Raw genomic sequence first — 27,195 nt, 5'->3', positions numbered from 1 at the left:
TAAAGACCATGCAGAAGGTCTGCAAGTGGGCTCTTAGTCAAGAAGGCTCTTTAAAAAGAAAGGGGGCAGGAGGAAAGACAACTGTCCCTTTATACACGTTATGATCAATTTGGGATTCTTGAAATGTCATAATGCTGGAAAGACCAAAGGACAGAGCAGAATAGTCAAGTGACTGTTTGAAGACTCCCTGTCTTTATTCTGTGTTTTAGGAGGACTGACGTTTCTGAAGTGCATACTGCAGTCACCGTCAAGGCCAATCCCATCAGCTGCTCCCTCAGCAAAGCACTCCCCACTCGTACAGCTCTTTCATGCAGCTACCACATACTGGGATATCATAAATAAATTTTTCAGGCAAGTTGCCATATCAAATTCTTTCTCTTGTGGGTGGTCCTTGAGAAAAGTAGAACTCTGTCTGTATTACCAGTCTTGATAACAGACTGTTTACAACATTAGGATTCAATGGTTTAGATTTTTTCCCTTGCTGTAAATTACTTGTCTAGACAGACTTGAAGCTCCAACCTTCGTGAAAGTAAGGCTTTGACTCAACTGCTGATGTAATTCACTGATTGAATATAATGTATTTTTAAAAGCAATCCTGCACTGCATAGTTCCTCTTTTCCTTAATCTAGTAGTCTTGAGCTAACTGGAGAGATTTTTTTCCTCGAGTGATTTTCTGCTTTGCCTGAGCATGTGACTAGTGTAATAACTAAAATCTGTGTGAGTTGAAGTTCAGATCCCACAGCTGTAAATTGTTTTAGCTTTACTCCAAAAATAGTGATTTTGGGGGAAAAGCACAATTAAACCAACAGGAAAATAGTCAAAAGTAAAAAACAAAAAACAAACAAAAAACCCCCAACAAAACAACAACAAAACAAAAGCAAAACAACAACAAAAAACCCCACCAAAAACCAAAACCCAAAAGCAAGAAACCAAACCAAACAAACAAAAGCCCCCTACAGCCCCAGAAAACCAAAAAAACAACCAATAAAACCCCCTCACTCAACTCTATACTGGCCTGCACACTATGCATTCTAAACCCCTAGTGAACACTTGCACTTTTCTACCTGAAAGGAGCCTCAAGGACAAAAAGGTCTGACTTTCTCAAATTTTTTTTTTTTTGTGGCTCTTATTGAAGACCAGCTTCAGAGTAACTCAGGCCACCAACACTATGGCAACACACATATGAGACTATGCACATGCATGCTCACAGGGGAAAGCTGGGGAATGTAACAGTGTGAATGTGTGAAAGAAGGAGAGATTCTTTAAATATTTTGCTTTGTGCACTACACTGTATTTCTGACCCAATTTCTTTTTTCCACAGGTCCAGTGCTCTTCCTTGTATCTCTTCTCTATTCTTTCATTGCTCAGAAAAACAGTCTAGGTTTCCTGAAGGTGCCCATGGCAGAGGTGTTGGAGTAGATGATCTTTGAAGTTTTTTCCCAATGTAAACCATCCTGTAATTCCCTGATGCAGGGACCCTGGGAAAAGGAGATATAACTCTCCATTAAGGCATGGATGGCAGCTTTTCATCAAACTCCCCAGTTTGGTGGAGTCAAGATTTAAGTACATAAGCCCAGCAAAGTTTGGCTCTAGGTGGATAGCTATTATTTTTGTTACTTAAGGCATTTGGCTTTCTGAGCTGTGAGTCTCCTTAGAAGTCATAGGAGAATGAGGCTGAGGAGAGGGGAACAGTAGTTGTCATGAGAGGATCCTCCTTCCTCCAGGTGGCTTGGGGCAGGGGCTTCAGCTCTCCCCACTTCTTCCCACTCCGTAAACAGGGATACTACTGAATCCTTCCATGGTGAGCCACTGCTCCAGTGTGCGGTTTTGCGGTTATTGGCAATGTTTCATCACAAAAGAGGAAATTGCTGGTCTGCTCCTTCACCTTCTCCCTAGGTAGGGAGTACTGGGAAGAACTGCCCTTTTTCCCTTCTGTTTCCATTTCCCCATCAACCAGGTCCAAGAGCAAGGACAGATAACGTAACTTAGAGCAAGAGCAGATAATATAACTTTTGAGTTCTTCAGCACTCAGAGAGAACACATGGTGTACAAAATGAAGAGGAAGGTACCATTGCTTCTCCTCCAAGCTTACACACTGGTGGCTGATCCACTCACTAACTTCTCTGAGAAGTCAAAGGAAAAGAAACCTCTTCTTGCAGACTTAGGTTAATTTATCATTAGAGACAGCTCTTCTAATTTCTCATTAGAAGATTGGAAGTCAGCAAGATCCAGCCTAATATTCTGCAAATAGAAAAACAAAATTATAGAATCTTAGAATATTCTGAGTTGGACAGGACTGATGAGGATTATCGAGTCCAGCTCCTGGCCCTACTCAGGACACCCCATGAATCACACCCTCGGCCTGAGCTGAGAAGTCAAACAAGGATGCTCTACCGACTGACCATGCAAGCGCAACAAGTAACAGTATCCTTATGTTCATCAAGAGAAACAAATCAACACTAAGCTGATTGCTCAGCTCTCTACTCAACAGCCTGCAAGACTCACACAGAATGCGCAACTATTAACCGATGTGAGACAAGAAACATGGAATTGTCATTTGTCACAGATGACAGGACTTCAAACCTTGGAAACCAAGTCTCTTACTCACTAACCCATGCCTGTACCAATGGTACTTCTGTGTTACTGGAGTCCCTGTAACATTTGTTAACATTTTTTTAAGATAAACATTTGTTTCCAGTCACAAAACATTGTCATTGTAGGAAGGATGAAAGTATACTCTTTAATATGAGTTAGGTAACTGGTGTGAAAGTCAGAGAGAAAATAAAGGAATTTGTAGCTATATTGTTGGGATCGTGACTCGCTGCAGGCATGGGAGTCCTCAGGTTTGTTGCTGCTGTGACTGAATCCCTAAGTGATCCCCGCTGACTCGAGCAGAGCAGGAGCAATCACTGCTCCGTAGGAGTTGCTTCACCCTGCAGGGACTACCAACACATGCAAATCAAACATGGAGAGAGCTGCCTGGGGACAAGGCCTCAGAATGTGCTTGGAGCGGATGAACTGGGAAAGACACATGTACTGCATCCATGCTGTATCTGAGGATGTATTGACTGAGCATATACACACATAGAGAAATAGGCACTTCTAATGACAAACACAAACCCCACTCTTGGGCCTCCTATTCAATGTACGCTTTCCCCAGGAACTTCAACAGCTTTTGGTGTACATGCAATATGTAACATATCTTGTATTCTGTACTTATTTGCTGCACAGCTGCACAAATATAACACTTTGAAGAAAACAGCTTAATCACTTGAAAACATAGTCTTTATGGAGTGCTGAACAAACTGTTTTTATTCCTTGCTTTTCAAACCATCAATGCTGAAATGTCCAACATAGATGTCTCATTCTTATTTCCAGATGTTTTCTGCATTGGGTTATAATATTCAAGTAGTAGTTTTATTTCCAATTCTGAAAAGTACATGAAAGTACATAAGTGCATCAGCACTTTCACTGAATTAAATGACAGAACCAACTGATAGGAGCCCATGTGAGTAAAGTGATTTTTTACAACTGTTTGCAGATCTGGGCCAAACCTGATTATACTGCAGTAAAACACATATCATTTTGTGTGTTGCAATTTTCATTATTTCAGTTCAGATATCTCAGCTCAATCCTTAGTGTTATACATAGATGTCATTTACTTCAGTGCAGCAGACAGGAATTTCTGGAGCCAGCAGGATGCATTTTGTGATTTCTCTTCCATCTACATGGCAAAGATTACAGAGACTGTCCATCACATTTGGCAAAAAAATCTCATTTATTAATAGAATCCTTGCTATCTTCATACAAGTGTTTTACAAACACTTTCTGAAATGCACAATTAAATTAACATGCAAAATTAAAAGACACGGGAAAATTACTGATTTTTAATGAACAGAAATGCATCTGATTAAATAGCAGAAACAAACATAGCCCAGGATAAAATAGTTGGAAAGAACTTCAAGAGGTCAGGTAGTTTAGCTGCCTGACCACTTCAGGGCCATCTAGCAGTTAAAGCCCAATATGAATAGCATTGTCCAGATGCACTGACAGGCACAGGACATCAACCACCTTCCTGGGAAGCCTGTGACAGTGTTACACCATTCTCTCAGTAGGGAGGTGCTTCCTAATGTCCAGAGCAGAGAGAAGAGATCAGATCCTCCCTCTCCAAGTCCCCTCCCCAGGGAGATGTACCGAGCAATGAGGTCACCCCTGAGCCGCCTTCTCTCCAGATCAGACAAACCCAGAGCCCTCAGCCGCTCCTCACAGGATGTGCCTTCCAGCCCTTCCACCAGCTCTGTTATCCTCCTCTGGACCATTCCAGGGCCTTCCCACCCTTCTCAGACTCTGGGGCCCAGCACTGCACACAGGACTCAGGGTGAGGCCGCACCAGGGCTGATTCCAGCAGGATGATCCCAATCACAGCTGGTGATGCTGTGTCTGCTGCACCCCGGGATGGGGTTTGCCCTCCTGGCTGCCTGGGCACACACTGCTGGCTCACCCTGAGCTGCTGCTGACCAGCACCCCCAGATCCCTTTTGCAGTGCTGCTCTACACACACTCCTCTCCCAGCTTACACTTGTGCCCAGCTTTACTGCATCCCAGGGGCAGAATCTGGATTTGTTCCTGTTTAATTTCATGCCACTGATAATTACCCAGTGCTCCAATCTATTTCTGATCCCTCTGCAAGGTCTGTTGTCTCTGAAGTGAGTCAATAGCATCTCCTAGTTTAGTGTTGTCAACAAATGGCCCATTCAAGTCCTGCATCCAGATCATTGATAAACTTGTTGACCAGAACTGGTCCTACAGTGAATTCCTGAGGAACACCACTGGTGATTGCTCACTGGGCTGATGTAGCCCCACACACTGAAACCCCTGAAGTAATGACATTCAGCCAGTTCTTCATCCAGTACATTGTGTACCTGATCATCACAACAGCTTGTCCAGAAGAACACTTTGAGAGACATCACCAAAAATCTTACCAAAATCTTATTAAATATTACTAAAATCAAGAAAAGCCTTACCCACCACCTTCCCTTCATCCACTAGGCAAGTAACACTATTCTAGATGAGTATCAAATTAATTAGGCAGGACTTTCCTTTTATGATCCCACAATGACTATGCCTGGTGATTGCATTGTCCTTGAAATACCTTTTAATAGCACCCAGTTTGACTTGACAGGCATCCAGTCAAAACACTTGTCCTCTAGATTCATTCAGCAGTGTAGAATTACTGTGCATCCTTTTCCTATGTTGCTGCCTCTTACATCCCATATCGGATATTGCAGAGCTGTTCACAGGCTCTGGAAAGAAATACATTTTTTTTATCATTGCAGGCTTCCCAAAGCCCAGCATGTACTTTATATTCTGAGATTTATTTTTATCTTCTTGCAAATTTCCTTTTCCAATGAAACCAAAGACACAAAACACTCACTGAAAGCATGAAAATACCCTGTGAACAAGATGGAAATAAAGCAAATTATTGTTTTATTAATAAATATCAAATAAGCATAATTATTGGTGACCTTTAAGATCATGTTAAAATGATAATATAAATTTCTAAGAGCCTATTTAAGGCCCACAAAAGCCTTTACTTCAGGCTTTCAGAAGCTACATTTCTCTTAGAGGAAAATGTTAATTCCTCTACTTTCAGCAAATCTGTTGCCTTTCTTATACTTGCATTTAATGCTCATCATTAACAGCTGCTGTGTATAAATATTTACTCTATTCTGTTAGCATGATATCTAAGGAAATGATGTCTTTGTGACAGTACATTCTGGTTTTATGTCCTTCCTCTCCCCCTAATAACTTTTGAAATTGCTGGCCAATTTTTCTGAAGGAGTAGAGGTCTTGGAAAATTCCTTAGCAAGGTCATGAAAACAGGCAGCTGGAGAGAGAATAAAGACTAATCAGACATGAAACTGAGCTTAGCTCAAGGCTCATAAGCAGAGAAAACCATACTGTGCTGTTACCACTATGCTTTACTTGTGTATTCCTCTCTTCATATTTTACTGGTGCCATATTAGCATTAACAACCCACTGTCTCTTTCTTGTTCCATGTCCAAGGTCTGAGAAAAAGTGAAAAGAATGGGCTGAGTCCAGACAGACTTGGGTGGAGTCTTTGGAAGACATTTACACACAACAAAATTCAATCAAAATTTCATGGGTGAGACATCCAAAAATCTTATTTCCAAAGGTGACATACTACAGTGATTCACTAACAAACTCTTCTGTGTCTTTGTAATAACACCAGGTTTTTGGTACATTGTCATTGGAGCAGAAACACCATAAGGAATCACTATCTAAAATTATATTAAAAAATAATAACAATGGAAAAATAATAATAACAGCGTGATGCCTTATATGAGGCACTCTGAAGAATCCCATAGCATCTGACATATTTTAACTGATATTTGCAATGGATTAGGGCACTATATGGAATCAGTGATAGTACTACGGTGACATAAGAAAAAGAGCTGCATATATAGAGGGGAGACAGAACTTTTGCAGTCACCCAGCAGCTTACTAAGGACAGCTACACAATACAGATTTAGACATTTCAAATATTCTTGAAGAATTTGCTAAAATGAAGGCTAATGTGGCAAGATGCAGCAACACCTGTATGATAATTACCTTTGCCTTTTACTCTGCTTGTAGTGGTTGTAGAAGTGCTTATAAAAGCCTAGATAGAGTATAACCAAACCAAACAAAACAAAATTAGCATAGGAAACTCAGTGCTTTTACTATGCTCAGAAATAAGTGTGAACATGTCCTTAACACAAAAGGTCTAATGTTGTACAATCTAAGGTCCACGCCAGTGGTGGAAAACACAGAAATGAAGTTTTCAAGATACAGTTTCTGCTGATGCACCCAGGTAAGGCTAACTCTTTCTCTGCACCAGAAAAGATGGAATCTTGCACTGTCCGGAGCTGGACATGCAACAAGTATTACTGCAGACTGCACTGGAAGCTTTGACACTTTTATGAAAAGGTATAGATACACACCTCCTAGTCCCACTTATTCTAGCTATTGCTTCATGTGGCTCTCTGCTCTGGATGATCCCTACCGTGCCAGTCAGACACTTGCACTTGTTGTTTCTTTTGCAATGAAAAGCGGAGCAAAATTAAACTCAGGCCTTCAGTATTTGTGTAGAAGCATAACATACAGACAAATGTTTCAAAGTATTTCTGAATTTGAAGGAAAGTTTTAGCTTCCATCTTTTAGAGTTATTTAAGTTTTTCTCCACACCATGAAGAGTATGCATATACTAACTTTATGCAAATGTTGAGTTTCTTCCAAGAGAGATTTTAGGAGTTGGATCTTTGAGAAATAGTCAGAAACTTGATGTTGAACTGCTCCTCTGTAATGAAAAATATGAAAGTCCTAGTAAATAAAAAAAAAAAAAGACTGTTTTTTAAAACCAACATTTGATAGTCTTAAAATTGTAACACCAACACTGTCATGATATTGCATGATATAATGCTGACAAGTAAAATAATTTCCCTCCAGGGGATTAAAAAAAAAGTTACAAACAAACTAACAAAACCAAAACCAAGCCAAAACAAAAGAAACCCCAAACTTAAGATACCTGAGAATGAAAAAAGACAAGGAGACAACATAATCCTACTAATGTACCATATCACTTGGAAATAATGTTAAGTAAACATTTTTAAGGATCTAAAATTGTCTGGTTAGAATGAAGTTCTAATTTTGAGAAATGAGGGATTTATATAAAAGGAGAAAAAGGAAATAGAAAACTATACTTTCTTACCAAGAATAGCTCTTTTTTTTTTTTTTTTTTGGCAATCTAAACTTTAGCTACGTTCAAGAAAATATCATTAGAATTTTTCCTTTGAAGGAAACCTGAGCTGATCAAGTTACTTTTGTATTTTCACTCAAAATCATTCATTCCTCACTTTGCAAGTTCATGGATTCAAATTCAGAGCAAAAATTTAAGGTGAAATCTATGAAGTTAGGCAACTCACCAGTCAGCTACCAGAAATTTTATTCTTGGTTCCATAAGCAAAACCTCACGCTTTTGTGCATCTACAGTTTTAAGTAAACTAGATAAATGAGCCTAGTATAATTCATCACTTCCCAGAATGAAGACAAATTGTGAGTATTGGTATAATACTATTTCATCAAAGGCAAAATCATTCCAAGGATCAGACATACCCTGAGCTGATTTCATTTACATAGTTTCACTGATTCTTGGTTGTCAGGTAGTGCTAATTTACATTACTTCATTATTTTAATGGAGCAACACTCTTTATATACTGATCATTTGTTATACTGATACAATGCTTTGATTAACAATTAATGGGGATTTCTTCATGAAGAAAGATGAAAGATTTACATTAGTAGCTGAGTACATTGCATATAATCGACAAGGAAAAGTTCTTGAACCAGAGGACAGATTCAGAATTAGGACTTTCTGACTGAAATTTAATTTAAACAGTTACATTCTGTTTACACTTTACAGGATTATAGTAAAAGGCTGCATGAGCAGAAAACATTTTTTCCCCAGAAGGCAGAGGTGTCCTATTATACTGTCAAGTGTGCCTTCAAAAGACCCCCTTTTTACAACTTAGTTTGGTCTAAACTAGACAGGAATAATGACATAAGTGAAAATTAAATGCCTGCCACAATCAGAACCATGGGAATGATGTACATGCAATTGTACATCTAACAGAGAAAAAAGTCTGTCATCAGAGGAAAGTTTTTATTCTCCTAAGTAAATGGCAGATCCCCTTTGCTCTTTATTGTTTTTCCTGCTCCATGGATCTGTTGGTTTAGCTTTCCCATTCCCAACTCCCTGTACACATCACTAAAATCCAATGCATTTAGCAACAACAATGAAAACCAAAACAAAACAAAATTAAAATTGAATAATAAGAAATTTTTTCCCAAAACTAAAAGCATGTACTGCCCTCTAAAATGCAGTACTTAACCATGTTTTCTAGAAAATACACCCAAAGAGCCTAACTTCTAGTTTAAGGACCCCATGTCTAAAATACCTGCAGTACTAAAAAGAGGATAGAGATCATTAATCACAGAGATGAATTAATATCTCTGATTAGTAATGTGGGTATTTCCAGAGCTTGAAAAGCATTATTCCAAGCCAAACTACCACTCTTAGAAGAATGGATAATATATTCAAATGCTGTTTCTTGCTTGATTAGGCCCATCACATCCTATTCTATTTCTGCCACACATTTTTAACTGGGGACAGACACATATTTTGTTTTCTGCTCTGTTCTATAATTGACTGACAGTTTGTGGGAGTTCCTACACATATAATCATACAGCACTAACAGAAGTAGAAGATATCTTACTGATTGATAGACTGTGAAATCCAGAAGTTAATGAAAAAGCCTAACTACCACTAAAGGCATTGAAGGTAGAAGCTTAACAGAGTTCAAAGTTACAGAAAAAAATACCTTGCTTGCATCTGTTTCAAAATAATTTTTGTCAACTATAAGACAAGTATTTTAAGAATTCATTCCATTCCCCATCTTCTTGACAGCATTTTTGAACTGATTTTATTTTAATAACAAGTTTTTTCACTTGATCAAGCCATATATATACAGCTCAAATAGCTAAAATATGACACATTCAAAATTTTGGAAAATATTTTAGAAATGCTTGTGGCCTGAAAATCATCTGAGTTGTCAAAAAATTCCAAAGGTTAGCCTTCTAAGCAGTGAGAGTCTTATGTTTATCCAAAGCTTTTCAGCAGTTTCTGAATTTCATCATTCTTCAACATGGAATCATAACTGCAAGGAAAAAGTCAACTCCATGTTCTTTTTGCATTTTCACTTCTGCCTGTAGCTAGATTAGAAATTGCAGAAAATCAGGAAAATATATAAATTTTCTGCTTCCAGAAAGAGCTTTAGGATCTTTTTTAGTGCTAATTATTTTATTATTTTTTCATTCTTATTTTAGCAATAGACTTAATCATGAATCTGATTTTGAAAGTGAAATTAAATGCTTTTTTTTTTCAGGTAAGAAATCAGCTTTTCTTTGTGCTTTTGAATGGTATTATTGATAGAAAGCCTAAGTACCAAGAAGAAGTCATACTTACACTATGAATTGTGTCAGGACAGCAAGGTGACCTGACTTGTAAAGGGCAGTAGAGAAAAGTAGTGCAAATTATTGACACAGTTAAATTGAATACTTGTTATTTCCTATTTTTTTTTTCAATAGTGTCATTGTGCTCAAGAGGATAGTAGGAGCAGTGTGGGGTTGACAAAGTCTGACAACACAGGTCAGTCACATCAGCTTGGATGAAGAGGAATTTCCAAATAAACATGGGAAAAGGTCCTTCTTTTGCAGTGCTGAAAATCCCACTGAATCTGTGGGAGCCAGGATACCCAGACCTCAGGCATTACACTGCGAGAAATGGCGATCAAGATCTAGCAGGAATCCAGACAGGGAGGGGAAAGGAAAATCCAAAAAGATTTAAAGAGTATTTGGACTTAACCATGAGAAATGCTGGTTAGGAGAATACTTTCTTCTCTGTAATTTGGAGGAAAGTGGAACCTTCTGTATCCAGACCAAGAGGGTACAGAATGGCGCATATATATATATATATATATATATATATATATATATATATATATATATATATCAGATATATATAGATATATAGATATATAGATATATCAGATATTTCTGTTCTTTTGACACAGAAATAGAATATATCCTAGGAGCAGAAATGTCATGAAGCTACTTACAGAATTGCTTCCATTGACTGGTATTACATGATTTATTATCTTAGGTCATTAGGCAACATTACAAATTTGGGATGTAAATTTTGAAAGCCAGAGAAGGACAAACATCTGCTGTTAATTTTCATGTCATTTTTAGAAAGACATGAAAGGCATGAAAGCCAAGGTTGAGATCTTCTGCTCATGTTCATGTTAACATGCTGCTTGCAAACAGCAGAGCAATACAAATCTTAATCAGAGTTGAAAAGCATGAAATACTAAATGTTCTTGGAGGGGAAAGAGCCAACCAAAATTAGCACCAAGGGGTAACAATACAGAATTAGGAGACAGTTCCTGGAGTTTCTGTCCTGCATTGATACAAAAACTTGTTCAAAAGAGAATTGTGACAAAAAACACAAGTACAATGCTAAAATTCAAACTGCAGATTTGCCTGTCTTGAAAACTTTAATTCTGAAGCAAATCTCCCTGCATATCAAAACAAAAATTCTCTGTGAAATGTTTTAGCTGTTTCAGCTGTAGTGCAAGGATGTGTTTCTGAGAAATTGTGTTAAAAACACAACTGAGAAATTGTGTTAAAAATTTTCCAGTCAGTTCTGATCAAAATATTTCACAGGTAATAGAAACAGGTGGGTTCCTTAAATTAACACTGACATTTCTGCTGAAAATCACTGTCTGCTGATGAGTTAAATGATAATACACAGAAAAGCTAGTTGGTCACTCTAATGAGGGACTGATTTTTTTCTGATGAAATACATTACAGCCCCAGTACAGATGGGAAAGTGTCACATACCTACCTGGAACAGAAATATTGAAGGTGACAAGGTCCAGCAGGAAGCAACAAAATAGTAAATTCATCCTTAAGTGAGAGTTTGAGGGAAGCAGACTGCCTGAGATGCTCTGATTTGGAGGAGAAGATGACATAAAAACTGAATGCATCCTGAGAGAGGTGCTAGGAAGACGCACACTGAGAAATTCCGGCCTTTTCATTGCAAGTGATATAGAAGTAAATAACAATAAGGCAATTGAGAATTTGATCACATCCTTAATCCTGTCATTAAATTCAAGCACTGTAAATTAATTCCCCCACAAAGCAAACAACATTTAAATGAGGTTCCTTTTTTCTTTCTTTTTCTTTCTTTTTTTCCTTTTCTTTTTTTTTTTTTTTAATTTGGTTTGTTTGCTTGTTTGTTTCCACATACTTAAGCAATGTGTCCCAAAGAAACTAAGTTTTAATAATGCTAACAAGAACCCCATATTTTCAGTTGTGGCTGTGAATGGACTGGACCCCATTACACTACAAGCCAGCAGGGAGTCCGGGGGTCTGCTAATCCCTGTTACAACCAGGTCAGCTGTACTCTCCCCTCTTTCACTGGATGCTTCCTGCAGTTTAGCTGAAAACTACCATTCTTCTTCTCTTTCAAGCTCTTCCAAGCATTAAACCTAAATCAAAATATGCTTCAGGCCCAGTTCATTTCCAACCCAATTGAACAGTTAATACTTGATTCTAGCAGGGGCAAAATCTGTGCCTTGTTCCATGAATTACCATTCCTCATTGTTATATTTGAAGATGAAATATACAGAATAATCCTAATTCTTCTATGTTTGGCCCATTAAGGAAACAATGTGGAAGAGGATTATAAAGAATTCCAACATTGCTAGCTAGTCAGGGAAAATACAATGTTAAGAATCAAATCTAGACAAAGTGCATAGTTCATCCAGTTAAACAAAGTGTTTCTCTTCAAGACCCAGGAGATTGTGAGCTGCGTGTGAAGAGAAACACTATTTGACATCATCTTTTTTTCATTGAAGTCACTGATAACTGATGAGTGCTGTCTCTGGGGCACAGAAAAACAGACTGTTGCTAAAACTGTTTGTGTATTGTTGCTGTTGTTTCATTTCTTTCACTATTAACAGGATGACTTTCTTTAAAAATATTAAAAACCTTCCAAACCCCCATCTTTTCACTGTTGCTTCATGAGTCATACCAGATAATGAGCCACCGACTTCATTATGTATACTTGGTTTTAAGCATTGGCTAACAAGTTGCAACAACTCATCATTTATACAATGGTCTGTTAAATACACTACAGCCATAAATACTTGTCAATTAACAGACCTTAATGACTGACCCAGAACACCAATATCCAAGTCCTTCAGATCTTTTTCAATGTTCTCCTACGCTGAATTTTTAGTGAAATCAGCTTATATAACCTTTTGATCTGTGGCCAGCTCTGTAACTAAAGAAAAACCCAAAACCAAAGACCAACCAGCCAAGAAAACCTGCTCACATCCACTGAGACAGAGGGGAAGCTGTAATAAGTAATGAAAGAAACAACCAGATGTCTTGCTAAGTAATGTCCATTGTACATCAAGCAATTGTTTCAACCTTCTTACTCTAAGAAATAATACAACACAAGCATAACACTCCCACTCTACCCAGCTGTTTTCAGGAAAATGGCCTGGCAAATATAGGAAGAATTCAATCAATGGAAATCAATGGAATTTTTCTAACAAGAACTAAACAACCTTAGGTCTTGTAAGAAGACCTTTAGTCCTTCAGTAAGGTAAAACAAAACAAATTCAGAAATAAGACACACAGGACTTCTTCCCCTTGCTATCATAATATTTACACATGAACACTGTCAGCATATGTTAGACAAATGAATGTGGATGTCAGATCCCCTACACAAGCACAGCTTTGCAGAACAGTTTGAAAGAATTTTGATGGATAAGATAAGCATTTTAACAAGTGGAACTTATCTTTTTACACAAGAGGAGGGGTAAACAAGAATGGATGAGATGCAGCATTTTCTGTACTGTTTTTAAAAAATTCCTTGCCTATTTTAACATTTGCATTCTCATAGTCTGAAGCATTCTTGGGATTTTGCAGCACCAAAAGGCATTTTAGGGAGGCTATAGCTTAAATTTTACAAGGTCAATTAGAAGGGAAAGGGAAATGTGTGTGATTTTTCCAATGTCATTTCTATGCAGGAGAGGAGCCCAGCTGTACGTTGCCATTTTTTTCAGCAGTTGATTTATTGCTGTTCATATTTTCAATGCAGTTTCAAGAGGAAAAGAAGTAGAAACTCTTATTTACTCATTTTTAAAGGCATGGCTCTCCTTTAAAATGGCCCAATAAGGTCTCCTCTAACTAGATGTTCACATTGTAAATTTTTGCTACTAAACCCGCTTTCAAGTTTTATGGGCAACCTGAAATCCAGATGAAGTTTGCTGAAAAAGTGACAGGCAAGCTTGGAAATGTCAATAGAATATCAGATTGCAGGCTCTCTGCAAGTGGTAGGAATTCAGGTGCACACTCATGGCAAAAAATGCACATGGCTTTTGGCAAAATGTTTCTTGCTGGTTTGTATTCTGATTTTATCATACAGAAGACAGAGCACTGCCTTGAATAGGAATCAGACTTGCTGAATTATTACCTAGAAATTTTGTCTCATCCATTGGTGCTCATTCACTAAGAAGAGTCCTTGTGCCAGCTCCTGTGGGAGAGCAAGGATGCAGAAAGCTGGCTTTGGGTCCAGCAGGCCAATTTGCAACAAATCAGTACCTCTGTTGGAGTGGAGAATGAGATAAAATCGTTCCTTTCCAGTTGTTCCTCTTTGCCCCTCAAAGCTCTTTGCAAACTGCAAGTTATGACCACCTGACACTACTCAAGTAATGAAGTTGAGGAAACAGCAAGCACACTGACTGCAGATCTGAAATGTAGGTTGCATCTTGTGTGCAGTTTTAGAGGACATCTGTCTCCATGACAGAAGAAAGGAGGAAGGACTGCCCTTTTTCTTGCCCTCTTTCTAAGCTGCGGTTCTGTGTATGAAAGGGACAAAACATCCTTTGAACTTTCAACCTATAAAAGCAACTCTAGTGGCAAATGACCCCGTCATGGTCCCAGGCTGGGCGAATGGTGAAACTATAAATAAAAGGACATTGTGAGTGTAAACGCAGTGAGTGGGAAAGAACAGAGCAACAGCTGGAGCAGACACCTACAGTGACCTTCTGTTTGAAGAGGTCTATAAACAAAATGAGATGGTCTTAAAAAGTATAGTGATGTTGTGGCCATCCTTCTCGTGGGCAATCAGAAGGGCAGCCAAAACTAGAGCAACATAAAAATGAGGATCAAAAAAGCCATTTGGACTTTCTCTGCAGCTCCTTGTCTGTACAGAATTGTATGGCTGCAACCAGCACTGTCAGCCAACAAACAAGTACTCCAGATGGCTTTTTTCCATCTCTTATAAGAATAAACCAATATATTAAAAAACAATAAAACTCTCATGCTGACAAATGAATTACCCAGGGATAGCTCTTCAGAAAACTATAGCAATTCTGCAAAGGAGAGTGCCAAAACCAAATTTCCAATGTTTCTTATGTCTCTCCCTCTCTATGACAGATTTATGACAGTCTTTGAAGATACAAGCCATTACATCTCTGTTTAAAAGTCCTAAGTGTCCTAGAAGTAAAAAGCCTAGCTTTTCAAACACCAGGACAGGTTATTGTCTTTTTTCTTTTTTCTTTTTTTAAATTTTTATTTTATTTTATTTTATTTTAAATAATGGAATAAAAAGTAATTTAAGGAAAATTAAAAGTGGAACCAAGTTGGTTAATTCAATGTGTTGTTATAAGATGTATTGCTATGACTTTTACATTTAACTCCTTCTGACCTTAGGCCACTTGGGAATCTGCTGTCAGATAGGATAATGTGCTGCTTTTTGAAATTTACCAAAAAGATAATAAATCAGAATGAAGCATGAAGTTGTTGAGGATATACAGCATTTCAGAATCACTCCCCTCCTATTTAGATAGTTTAGAGAGTTATGAAGATGTTCTGAAAAATCAGTGTAGCAAAATGAATGCCCAAGTGGCACAAGAACTGATCTTGAAAGGCCTTCTTGAAGTACTAAAGCAACATTTGAATATAAAGAGAGAAGCACTAAATCTTAGATGGTGTTTACATTCAGTGGAACTTTACAGATAGGAGAGTAAATTGAGGAGTTTACCTTAAGGGACCAGCAAGACACAACAGACATTTTTAAATGTCCTTTTAGGATGCAGAGAGGCTGTGCAAAATGAGTTGTTTTATGCTAGTCAGCGAACTCACTATATTACCCGCTATTTCTTGGAGCAGGCAGGACAAGAGGCAGAGGACACAGGAGAGCAGATTGGAAACTCAGCCTATAGCAGAGACAACAGCTGAATGGATTAGCATCTTCACAGGTCTTTGTGGGAGTAAGGTATATTTTGTCCTGGGCTGTGTGGGTTCCTTTTTTATTTACTACTTAATTCTATATTAGCAGACATAATTTCTGCATAGTTTCCTGCATCACCAAATCCAAATTCATTAACTGTGTGCTCTGCTAATCTAAAGTACTACAGCTGTATTTTGATTGTTTCTGAGGATGACACACATTATTTTCCATTTTAAAAATACTTGTTTCTACCAAAAACCCACAAAAACCACAAAAACAAACAAATAAAAAACCAACCAAACAAAAAAACCCCACAAACCAACCCCAAAACAACTAATCAGAACAAATAAATAATGAAAATCCCTACCAAATCCTATGAAGCCCAACCACAACTTGTGCTGAGGAATTTTGTATCTTGCAGAAGTGGCTTTTTTTGTTTGTTTGTTTATTTGGTTTTAAGAACAGTATGGTACAGATCCTGAATATATAAATGGATCCTAAGGTCGTATTTTGCAAACAGGACCTAGCTCTGCCTGTACAGCTTGCTCAGGAAATAAGAGCAGAATAAATGAAACAGGACTGCAGTTAGTAGCATTCCATAATTTCTAATCCCCTGGTATTGTGGTTTGATCAATGTTTCACAACTACAGTACTCAATGTGTTAAATGAACAGTATACCTGTGCTAGTGATTCTGTCTGCCCTCTGTAACACCTACTTTTGTATTTTTTTTAATCTCATTTTAAAAAAGCTTTCCAGTCTGAATGAATGGAAATCTGGTTTTCAATTCCAGTGTGTCTTTGGAGAAATGTTTTTCTTACTGTGGATTTCTGCTGGCTCCAACTCTGACTGCTGTTCTCAGGCACACCTGTGGGCCACAGAACTCTGAAAGGCAAACATTGAGATGTCTGTAATTACCCACAGTTTAGACTCTTTTAATTTATAGCACTCAGTATCCAAACAGATGTGGCAGTATAATTGGGCAAATAATACAATCAGTTTGAAAATGGAGCGAGTCTTTTCAATATAATGTCCAATGGACTGCAAAAAAGTATTGTGTAGATATTTTTAAAAAAAAGGAAACAAGAGTAATGTGTCCAGAGCTCCCTGCGGGTTTTAGTGCCTTCACATCAGATACTTTATGTTTTTCATTGCTGTATTTTTCCCTCTTTCCTTTTGTTTGTGCCATCTACTTTTTATTAAGATACTAATTTCCAACCTGACGCAATAAATAACAGATGACTCACTCTAGACTTCAGCTAAAACCTGCTGAAAACAATTGAAATACCACACTGGGATTTGCCACCTACTTCAGCAAGCTGTGGGAAAGGCTATGACCACAACCAGGTGGAACAGTGTCTAAACCTCATCAGTGTAACCTGACTTCTGGAGTCACACAACACACCTCCCCACACCTTGGATTACATGGATAACATTGCTGCCGTCAGTGAATCTTGGAGCTGTCACTGAACAATTAAAAAGCCATGGGTGTGTGCAGAAGGTGTAGAGTGTTTGCAGGGCAGGCAAGTCCTTCATTGCATGCTTCTACACGGTGCAGTGCAGTATGGCCTCAGTCAAGAAGGTGTCCAGTGGGTGGCCTTGTACTCAGTTGTAGTGCAGAGGAATTTACAGCTTTCATCATCAGATACCCCTTTATTTCCAAGGGAAAACAAGCCTATCTAGCCCCACAAAAAAAAAAAAAAAAAAAAAAAAAAAGAAAAAAGAAAAAAAAGAGAGGCATGTTGGATAGAAAATTTCTGGGTCCATTCTTTGATTTTGGTAGCTGCAGGTTGAAAATTTGCGGACTTTTTCACCCGAGTCTGCACCATCCCCGACAGATGTGCTGCTCTCTTACGTAAGTACCCTGGACCTGATACTCTGTTGGACTCAGCTGCTAAGCCTTCTTAAAGGCAAGTCTTTCCAACTTGTACAGATGTAGTCTTGGGTTGACACATACTTTTAAACATGTAAATCAAGGAATCTGCTGGATAGAAGCCATGTATAGAAAAAGAGACAGTGCAAAGAATGATTTTCATTCTAGCAATCTGTAAAGTTAATGGAGGATAAAAACTCATTTGACTCCTAAATAAATTTTAACTGTCAATCTTAAAGTATTTATACAAGACATTCACCAGGATTAATGGTTAATTTCCTTTGAAGAAAAGAAAGGGAACAGTAATTCTAAAGGCACTCTATTTAACTGTTTCATCAAGAGCCAAATGTAATTTGAAAGCTTTAAAAAACCAACCAACCAACCAACCCACCAACCAACCAACCAAAAAACAAACCTGGTACTTTTATTTTGTTTTTAGTCCTCCTCTACTCTATTCCAAGAAGTACTTTAAAGGTAACCTATTTATCTGTATTTACAGATTTTAAGGGCAGATAAAGGCAGTAAAGAGCACACATTCACTTTTTTTTTTTTTAGCCCATTACACTCTTTGAAAGAAAGCATATATTTTTAGAGTGATCCATTTCTAGAAGAGCTCAAGGGACAGAGTAATATAAAATGGTTTTTAGTATTGGAGAAATACTTGGAAGTACAGCTGAAGCAATATCCAGCACCCTGCGGTGCTAGATAACAAGGGAAAAGACTTGCAGATCCCTGTAAAGCCAGCCTGGTAAATGGGAGGATAATTTTGAGACAAATGCTTACCAAATTCAGCTTTTCAAAAGTTCGCCTTATCATCACTATAGTTAATCCACTTCTTCCCAGGTACAAGAGAGGAATATAAAATTGTTAGGAAACAATAAGGCGACAAGAATCTTCCCATTTTTTACAGTTTTGCAAAAATAGCGATAATGAATTTTGAAATAGTTTTCATTCACCTGTCATTTGCCTGATGGATAAACAAGAGATGTTAAAACCAGGCCACAAAAGTAATCAGTCTTCTGACTTCCAGAATATTTCCTTCACTGTTTAATTTTGGACCCTCACAAGAAAAATATACTGGACAACAATCAAATCCCAATAATATGAAAAAATAAAAAAAAACTTCAAATGAATGAAAGTCTTCAGGAAATGAAAATCACATTAAATTTCTCATAAACACTTTTTTTTTTTTTGGGGGGGGGGGTGGTTTGGGAGCCTAATCATGTTGCTGGCTTTCCAGTCATTTTACAGCATTGCCTTCCATCATCATATTTTTTTCCTGAGGAAGTACATTAAGCCTATTGAATTGATGGCCCAACAGCTAGAAGATATTTGCACTTTATTAATTTTTATTGAATATAAATTAGATGTGTTTCATGTTCGATGGATAAATTTAGACTGGGTTTTTTTTCTTACTTTTTAATTAAATACACATTTAAAAGAAATAAATACCAAAAAATCTAAGGAAAAAAGGTGATTTATACATATAAATACCCAAAATAGAGTCACAAAAATGTACATCCACAAAGATGTTGGCAATAGCTGGAATTCTATAGCTGCAAACACTATTTAACATAATGATCTATTTATGGTTGGTTTGGTGTTATCATGTGCAGAACAAGTGCAGAACAAATATACAATGGTTTTCCCCTGATTTTCTGAGGTCCCCCATTCCCATCAGATTTTTGTGCAAAGTCAGAGTAATGATCATGGCCCCAGTTTTTGAAATGAAGTTATTAACAATGTCATTTGATAGAAAACCTCCTCCTAAAATCTTAACTATAAAAGGATTCTTACTGCTAAGGTTGCACTTAAGTATTTCACCTAAAAGCACTTATTTAGGTGCAACCTTATAAAAGTGTTACCCATCAGGTGAGAGGAACCTGTCTTGTTGCTGTGCACCAGACTAATCAGAAGTCAAGGCAAAGGAAGTCTCTAGTCTCTTTTGATTAGTCTCTGATGAGTCTCTTTTGCTTCCTCACCCACCCAGAAAATGTGTATCCTTTCAAGAAACAGGTTTTGTAGGACACTGTAATTACCATGAGATACAAACAGACCCTCAAACAAACAAAAATAATTGTGCTTAAAATTCCCTGTCCACCTGCAGGAAAGGTTAAACCTGGCTTAATATTTCAAATGATGGTAACTTTTAGTGTTGATGTCTTTAGCACAAAGAATTTTCCTAATGTTCAAAGTCTTTGACGTTAAAAAATGGTGTTTCCCTTCACATTAAAGAATAAGCACTGGCTCCCAGCCAGTGTGTAATGGGAAGCTGCATATGTTAGGAAATCCTGACTCCCAGTGGCTAAGGACTAAAATGCTTCTGAGACTCAGTCTGCCTAAATGTAAGATGATTATTAACAACTCCTGCCATAAAGAATCATGACAACTAAGCATTTAGAAATAGGGCTAATGATAAAGAAAATTCAGGCAGAATCAGCAGTCTGGGATCTCAAAAATGCATTATTAAAAAGTTCAGACCTACATTAAATTAGTATTACGTCCCTCTGCATTTTCTAGCATGTTTTTACAGCCCAGTCTGAATCAATTTTTTAAACAATAAAGCTCCATGAAAGGTAAAATAAGTTTTAAATTCAAACCATGACTGCTACTGCATGTGACTGCTACATTTACCTTTCCAAATTCACTATATTCTACATGGGTCATTAGATATAATAATTTTAAATCCTTACTAATGCTTTGTGGAATCTGTAGTTGCCTACAGTAATCTTCAACTTCTGGAGAAGAGACTCTTGTCTAGGACTGTACTGATATGATCCATGTTTCATCTTTTGTCTTTCTTTAACTGGATTCAGAACTGTAGGGTCCCTACAAATCAAAAATTCATTCATTCTGATTCAAATATTTCAACCCTGGTTTTGATCCAGCAGATCAGAACTGAGATGACAGAGCAGGATGATCTAGCAATTTTTCTGCTAGCTCTGCATGCTCTGTGCAATGCAAGGAGAATAACAGTATTTCCAGGAATAAATCCAAGATCAAGTGGAGAAAATAGAATAATTTGCAACCAGGGCAGGAAAACTCAGATCATATTTAACAGGTATTGCACTGCTGGTAATACTACACAGAATTTCAGGACAAGAAACAAACATTTAAGATTCGAGGGCCTGTAAAATTAGGAAATGAATGAATATTTAATGAATGAGGTCTGTCTCAAAATGGTCTGCTGAAACACTGATTGAACACAAGCACTGGCCTGACTTATAAGAGTGATGAACTATTAACAGTAACAAGAATGGTGACCACATTGTGACCAAAACACACCCTGCTTATGCCCTAACATTACATGAGAAGTGTGAAGAGCCCAAACCATAAACCTCAGAATATGCCATGGCCTTGTCCATAAACCCAGTATATCTGAGGTGCTACATCAGTAACAGATGATAAAGCCCATCTGTAGTTACTATACCACAAAAGCAGAACAACCAATTCTACATCAGTACTTGAAATGCTAATCCTTGAGTAGAGAGGTGACAGACTAGCAGAAGACTCACAGATTACTTACTTTTGTTTCTTCTTGGAAGTCTGGTGAGTTTAAATCCTATCAGCCCAAGAAGTCATGGACCAAATGTAACAGAAGCCTGGCTTTTCAAGTACATACAGCAAACTAGATCCAAAATTCCAGCACTCTGACATCACAGCAGTCAGTTAAAAGGTCAGGGTCTTCATCTTCAAGAAGGTCAGTCATTCAAAACAAGTCATCTACTCAAAATACATGTAGAGCCTTCAGGGAAGCCAGGATATTCATTCAGAAGAGGATAAACTTGAGTTCCACATCTGCTTGCCTCTCAATACAAGCTTGTGAAACAAAAGGTCTGTGTCCTGGCATCAACAAAGTAGTGTTCTGAGACCTCACAGATGGCAGGTTCTTCATACAGCCACAGGCAGCTTTTGAGCTTAAGAGACTTTGCATAGTGCTGTATCTAGGCATAAACCTTGGAAACAAGAGTACGGAACCTGTAGATACTGTAATCTCTCTCTGGATCTCAGCCTGCTGAGTTTTATCCAATGAATCACCTACTGGGATCTCTACATAAAACTAAACATAAGAAACCACATTCCACTAGCCTTCCAAAACACAAAACTAGCTCTCCTTAGAATCCTGTAGCATATGCTACCAAGTGTGGAGTCCTTAAATTAGTTGTGGCTCATTATCAGCCCATGCCTCAGCTCAGGACATCAGAAAGAAATTCATCACTTGACATCAGAACTCATACTCTAGAAGACTGTGCCCATCAAACAAGGCTTGCCTTCACATCAGCACATAACACCAGAGGAACCTACACCAGAAGCATATCAGAGAATTTTGTATCCTGACATCAGAGTAGTAAGACAGCAGTGCTGAGCCAGAGCCTCTGAAGGCACACAAATATTAAAACAGCAGGATCAGATTTGTTTATCTACAAGCCACACAAAAGTGTGTGCTTCTACTTCAGCCAGCAAGATGATGTGCCAAACTATGAGCTCATGTGGTGTGGGCTTGGGATCTATCCCACAGAGCAGTAGCTGAGCACAGCTTCAATCAAAGGGACCACCTGCAGAGGATGGTACATCTCAGCATGGAGAAAGATGACTTTCAGTCATTCCACAAATGCCAAAAATAATGAACAAATGTTCCACAAAATCTATCCAGCTCTAGCCAAGTTTAAAAAAAAAAAAAAAAGGACAGCAGTGGATTTACTCTTTCTTATGGAATAATGCAGCCTTTCTTATGGAATAATTCACATGTTATAGCTGGCCATTTAATGGGATTTACTCTTGCATAACCCATACAGCACAAACAAAGCAGAACAATGACAGAGGCTGCAATCTAGAAATTCACTGGCTCTTGCAGCCTTCACATGGATAAAATTCCACCAGGTGCTTACACAGACAATTAGTTTAGCTACATAAACAGAGGACTTCACCCAGAGACATGATAAAATTGTTTAGGCATTTTTGATGCCTGCTTTCCCTGTATTGATCCCATCTCATTCCCCCTGACATATGTATTCATCAGATCCTTCCCATTTACTTATTAATACTGCAGCTCAGTGAGCAGACGGGAGACAGCACTTCTCCTTCTCTCCCATGGGGTTTTTTTTCACAACCATGCCATATGTTAAACTCTAATACCTGGTATTTGTCTTTGAATGTTCTACATTCAATGTTCTTTCAAAAGTAGTTATTGTATTGCCATTCCCAGCAATGGCAGTCATAAGGTAACTAGGTGTTTAAACAATGCATAGTGAAATGACTAGTGCAAAAATCTTGTAAATCAATTTAATTTTTTTTCTTTTCCTGTGTAAATTATTTTATTATCTATGAGCAGAAGGCATCACATCTAAACTCTTGCATGTTACAGGGTGTTCTTTGCCACCCAGTCGCCTCAGTCCTGAAGGCAGCAACTCTTGATTCATTGCAGTTTAGCTTCTAGAAAGGGAGGCAGTTTAGAAAGAAGACACCAAGGAGAAAATGTACTGCTCAGTCACAATCAATAATAGCAAGGCTGGTACAACACAATACAAGGGCAGCCTGCCCTCAGTGCTGACTACCATGGGTTAATGGAAGGTACTGCTGAAGTGACTTTACACAGCAGTGGCTACAGGGACAGCACAGAGATCCCCTTCCTCCTGCAGTCTCCTAGAGTTCCTGATTCTGAACTAAACCATTAGGATTTCTTATATTTTCTATAACTTGTAGTTTATATTAATTTATACAAGTTTCTCCCTTACTGTTTTTTTTCAGATAAAACTTTCAAGATGTGCTTGCAGGTGTAAAAGCTACAGAATTACATTTTGTGTGTTAATATTGGACCACCCCATTGCAGATTAGCTGTGAAATTGGGAGAAAAGGGACAATTTAGGAGACTTCCTTCTCTGGACAGACAATAGGCCCTCTTTTGAATCACTCATTTTAGTTCCCTGGTTTGATGAGACCACTGAGGCCCAAATTACTTTCCTCTGAAATGCACCACTGGTTTCCTTCCAGAATCTGATTAAAGCTATTCTGGTTATACAGGAGAGAAAGATTAGGGCCATGTTTGTCACAGTAGCTTGGAATTCTAGAATAATTTTTATTAATTTGAAGATAATGATGGAGGGATAGCAATTGTCATTTTGTTAAGGTAAAATGAAAGGCAGGTAATCTATTTTACCTGAAGGAATATGCTTTTCCAATCCCATCTCCTGTTCCTGTGACCACTGGAGAAAGCAAAAAGGATATGGATTACATTTGGATCTCCGGTTTAGTTTCTTCTCTCTGAATTGTTTAATCTTCATTATCTGCATTTCCTGAATGATACAACCTAAATGTCTTCACTGAAGAATAGAACCAGTCTTCTAATTTTTTTTCCTTGTGACCTATGCATCTCTTAGTTCATTTAGTACTTTCTGTTGTTAAAGCAAATCTCTCCCCAAGGTAGCCCATGTGGTACAGAAGGTAGCTATTAATCTCATTTTCAGTGCTGTCCACAAATAACAAGTCAATTGCTGAAGAGCTGGTAGAATTTTCTTCCATGTATATATTTTCACAAGTTCTGTTTTGCAAGCTTTGAATTTATATGCTGGCAGCAGGATGGTAGGAGATAAAAACTACCTGAAACTGATACAACAATTTCTCACACAAGATTTCTGTCTGTAAGGAAAGATCACATCAAACTTCCCACCCCATATATAATGCTCTTCCTTCAGAGTTGTACTACTCAGTTTACTTTTGGATTTATTCTTAATGTGAAAATAAACAAATCCTGGCATTTGTAAAGTACCCTGAATTTTAAACACTATGCATATAAATACAAAAGAGGAACTATAAAAATAAAAATTCTTAACACCTTAGAAATACTGAAGAAATAATGTAGCAAAGCACCAAAGCAGTTCCAAAGTAAACCTGGTAAGTTTTAGAGCAAATGAAAAACTAGTCAGTATAAAAAAATGTGGATTAAGGACTTCTGTGTTGACAGAGACACAGAAAGCAAAGTGGTTTTGAATGGTTAGGTGTTGCCAACAGAAGAACAATTACTCTCTCATTTCACAGGGAAATGAGATCCCAGTGAAGAAGTGGTGGGTATTAAGTTTCCTAACAGACCTGTAGATGAAAAGTGAACAGTCTGTTGAAAGAACAATCTTCCACATGCCAACTTTAATTTTCATGATTTTTAGAATCTCATGTGCCACATGACAACACAAATTATCTGAGCCTTACGAATTTTACTGGGGCCAGAAGACTTTGTTTAAAAAACACAGCATAAAGGTCCATTGAAAGAAACAAGTCTTCCAACCTTAAGTGGAAAGAAAGATTTTACACAGAAAGTTCCACATGCTGTTCCTCATCTCATACACAGAAGGGAGGTCTTGGCCTCACTTAAATCAAAATAAGACCTATGCACTGCCTTAGAAGTGTGTGGTATTTAGGCAGGTCTTCTACAGGAATGGATTTAATTTATTAATCCACTAGGAGATGTGGTAATAGTTAATTATATATTGAATTGATGTATTTTATATTTGTAATAATTTTATATATTTAGTCCCATCAAGTCTAATGCAGGAAAAAGGAATCAAACACAAGTCTACTGTTCAGGTAATTTCTTAATAACAAGCTGCCATCATCAACATCGGCAGCTCAGGAACGGCAGCACCTGTGCTCTTCCCTGCTTTATACTGATCATCTAACAAGCATAAGAAACACATGAATGATCAATAGGAAGAAGCAGGTGCTTGTTAAACTCTGTGTTATTCTACAAGAATGCATACTATCTTCAAAAACACTGCCAACTTGCAGCCTTTGAAGACTTTAGACTAAAGTAAATTTAGTTCATTAATGGCGTCATAAAGGATAGGTCAGCAATTTGGAAGAGAATACACTGGAGTAACATCAACAGGAACAAGAAAAGTTGCTTTGAAAACTGGAGAACATATGCTAGACATAAACTATCAGCTTCGCATACCAGAAAACTGAGGATCTGCGCAATGCTACTAAAACAAAAGCATTTGCAGCAGAGAGAAAACAGCAGAAGTAGCAACAGGGAGAGAATTCACATCTACACACCAGGGTGTGAGCTGTTACCAGTCTGACCAGTTTTCTAGTCTCCCCAAGTACACAAAACCTTCAGGTTCATAAACCCAAAGCTTTGGGAGAAAAGAAAAAGGAACCAAGCAAACCATACATATAAGAAACTGTGTTTCATTCTGAAGGAACAGGGTAAAGAAATGCAAGAAAAACCATTCCTGATTCCACCATCCAATTACAAGCAGAAAGTAAAGCAGTTTCCTTTACCTGCCCGTTCTCCTATTGACCGAAAGAAAACCTAAGGCAAAGAATTTCAGATATATGGAAAAAGGTCTCTCATAAATCTGATGCATTTTATCAGAGTACAGAAACAGATCAGACCCCCAACAAGACTGAGTAGCTGATGCTGGAACACTTCCATGGTGAGAGAAGGTAGTGAGCTTGTATGAATCGGACACTCTCTAGATGGAAAATGCCTCTTTCCAGCACACTGTTAGTCTCTGAGCCTTGGCAGAGAAGTGAGAGGATGAATCAAGTCACATGATTTCATTTTTCAGGAAATGTCGAGGCTTTAGATTAGAATAACATCACTACATTACACCTACATTTGTAAACTATTGAGAAAATCCAAACTAAACAATGATTTCTGATGTTGTTTCAGGAGAAAGGTTTCACTCCTTTTCTGGAAACTACACAAACCCAAAAAACTAATTTTATTGTCATTGTTTACCATTCATAGAGACTGAGATGGATCTAAATCAAACCTCTAAAAAAGAATACCCCAAACAGAGATCAACACTACTTGTTACAGTAAAGAGTTAAATTGTGGCCCAGACATTTCCAGGACAAATTCACACTGAAACCAGAAAAAAGATTTATCATGTTATGTTACTGACATCTTCAGACAGAAACCCACAATTGAGCAGATGCTTTACATGACAAGGTCTGAATCACAAGGAAGGTAACACTAGCTTATCTGTAACAAGAAGATAAAAAATCATTACTGTCTTAGCTCAACATCAAACCAGTTTCCTCACTAAAGCTGTCTTAATTTTCTTCTCATGGTTCACCTTATAAATAAGTCAGGCCAAACAAATAAAAAAGGTTTGAATATTACATTTACAAAAGTATTTACAATCAATGACTAATAACCCAAAAATTTACTCACTGTTGAAGGAATACTTTAACTTTGAAGAGGTATCACTGTTTTCTACATGTAAAAAATAATGCTCAATACCTCTTTTAAATTAATGCCCCCAAAATTTAAAAGAATCCCTTCTATTTGATGATGGAATCAAAACAGTATCTTCCACAGATGTCAGTCTTCTATTCTGGACTTCCATGTTCCGTTTCCATTTTCTTTTCCTGTGGTTGGTAATAAGTCTCAGAT

General features: G+C 37.7%; 2 protein-coding genes across 2 annotated transcripts in view; both read right to left on the bottom strand.

The window, feature by feature from the left end:
• Positions 1-27,195, bottom strand: part of SLC35D2 (solute carrier family 35 member D2) — a 61,931-nt gene that overhangs the window by 8,592 nt on the left and 26,144 nt on the right. The window lies entirely within an intron of this gene.
• On the bottom strand, positions 884-26,229 carry HSD17B3 (hydroxysteroid 17-beta dehydrogenase 3). Its single transcript, XM_038124177.1, is given in 11 exon segments — positions 884-6,232; positions 6,235-6,301; positions 6,618-6,670; positions 8,064-8,076; positions 8,356-8,437; positions 11,520-11,523; positions 12,308-12,388; positions 12,859-12,966; positions 18,572-18,633; positions 23,956-24,001; positions 26,073-26,229. Coding segments are annotated over 11 exon segments (771 nt in total). The 5' UTR covers positions 26,227-26,229; the 3' UTR covers positions 884-6,131.

Source organism: Motacilla alba, chromosome Z (assembly GCF_015832195.1).
Source record: "Motacilla alba alba isolate MOTALB_02 chromosome Z, Motacilla_alba_V1.0_pri, whole genome shotgun sequence".
Taxonomy (NCBI): Eukaryota; Metazoa; Chordata; class Aves; order Passeriformes; family Motacillidae; genus Motacilla; species Motacilla alba.
The sequence above is the reverse complement of the archived record's forward strand: the minus strand, read 5'-3'. Positions and strand labels throughout refer to the sequence as shown.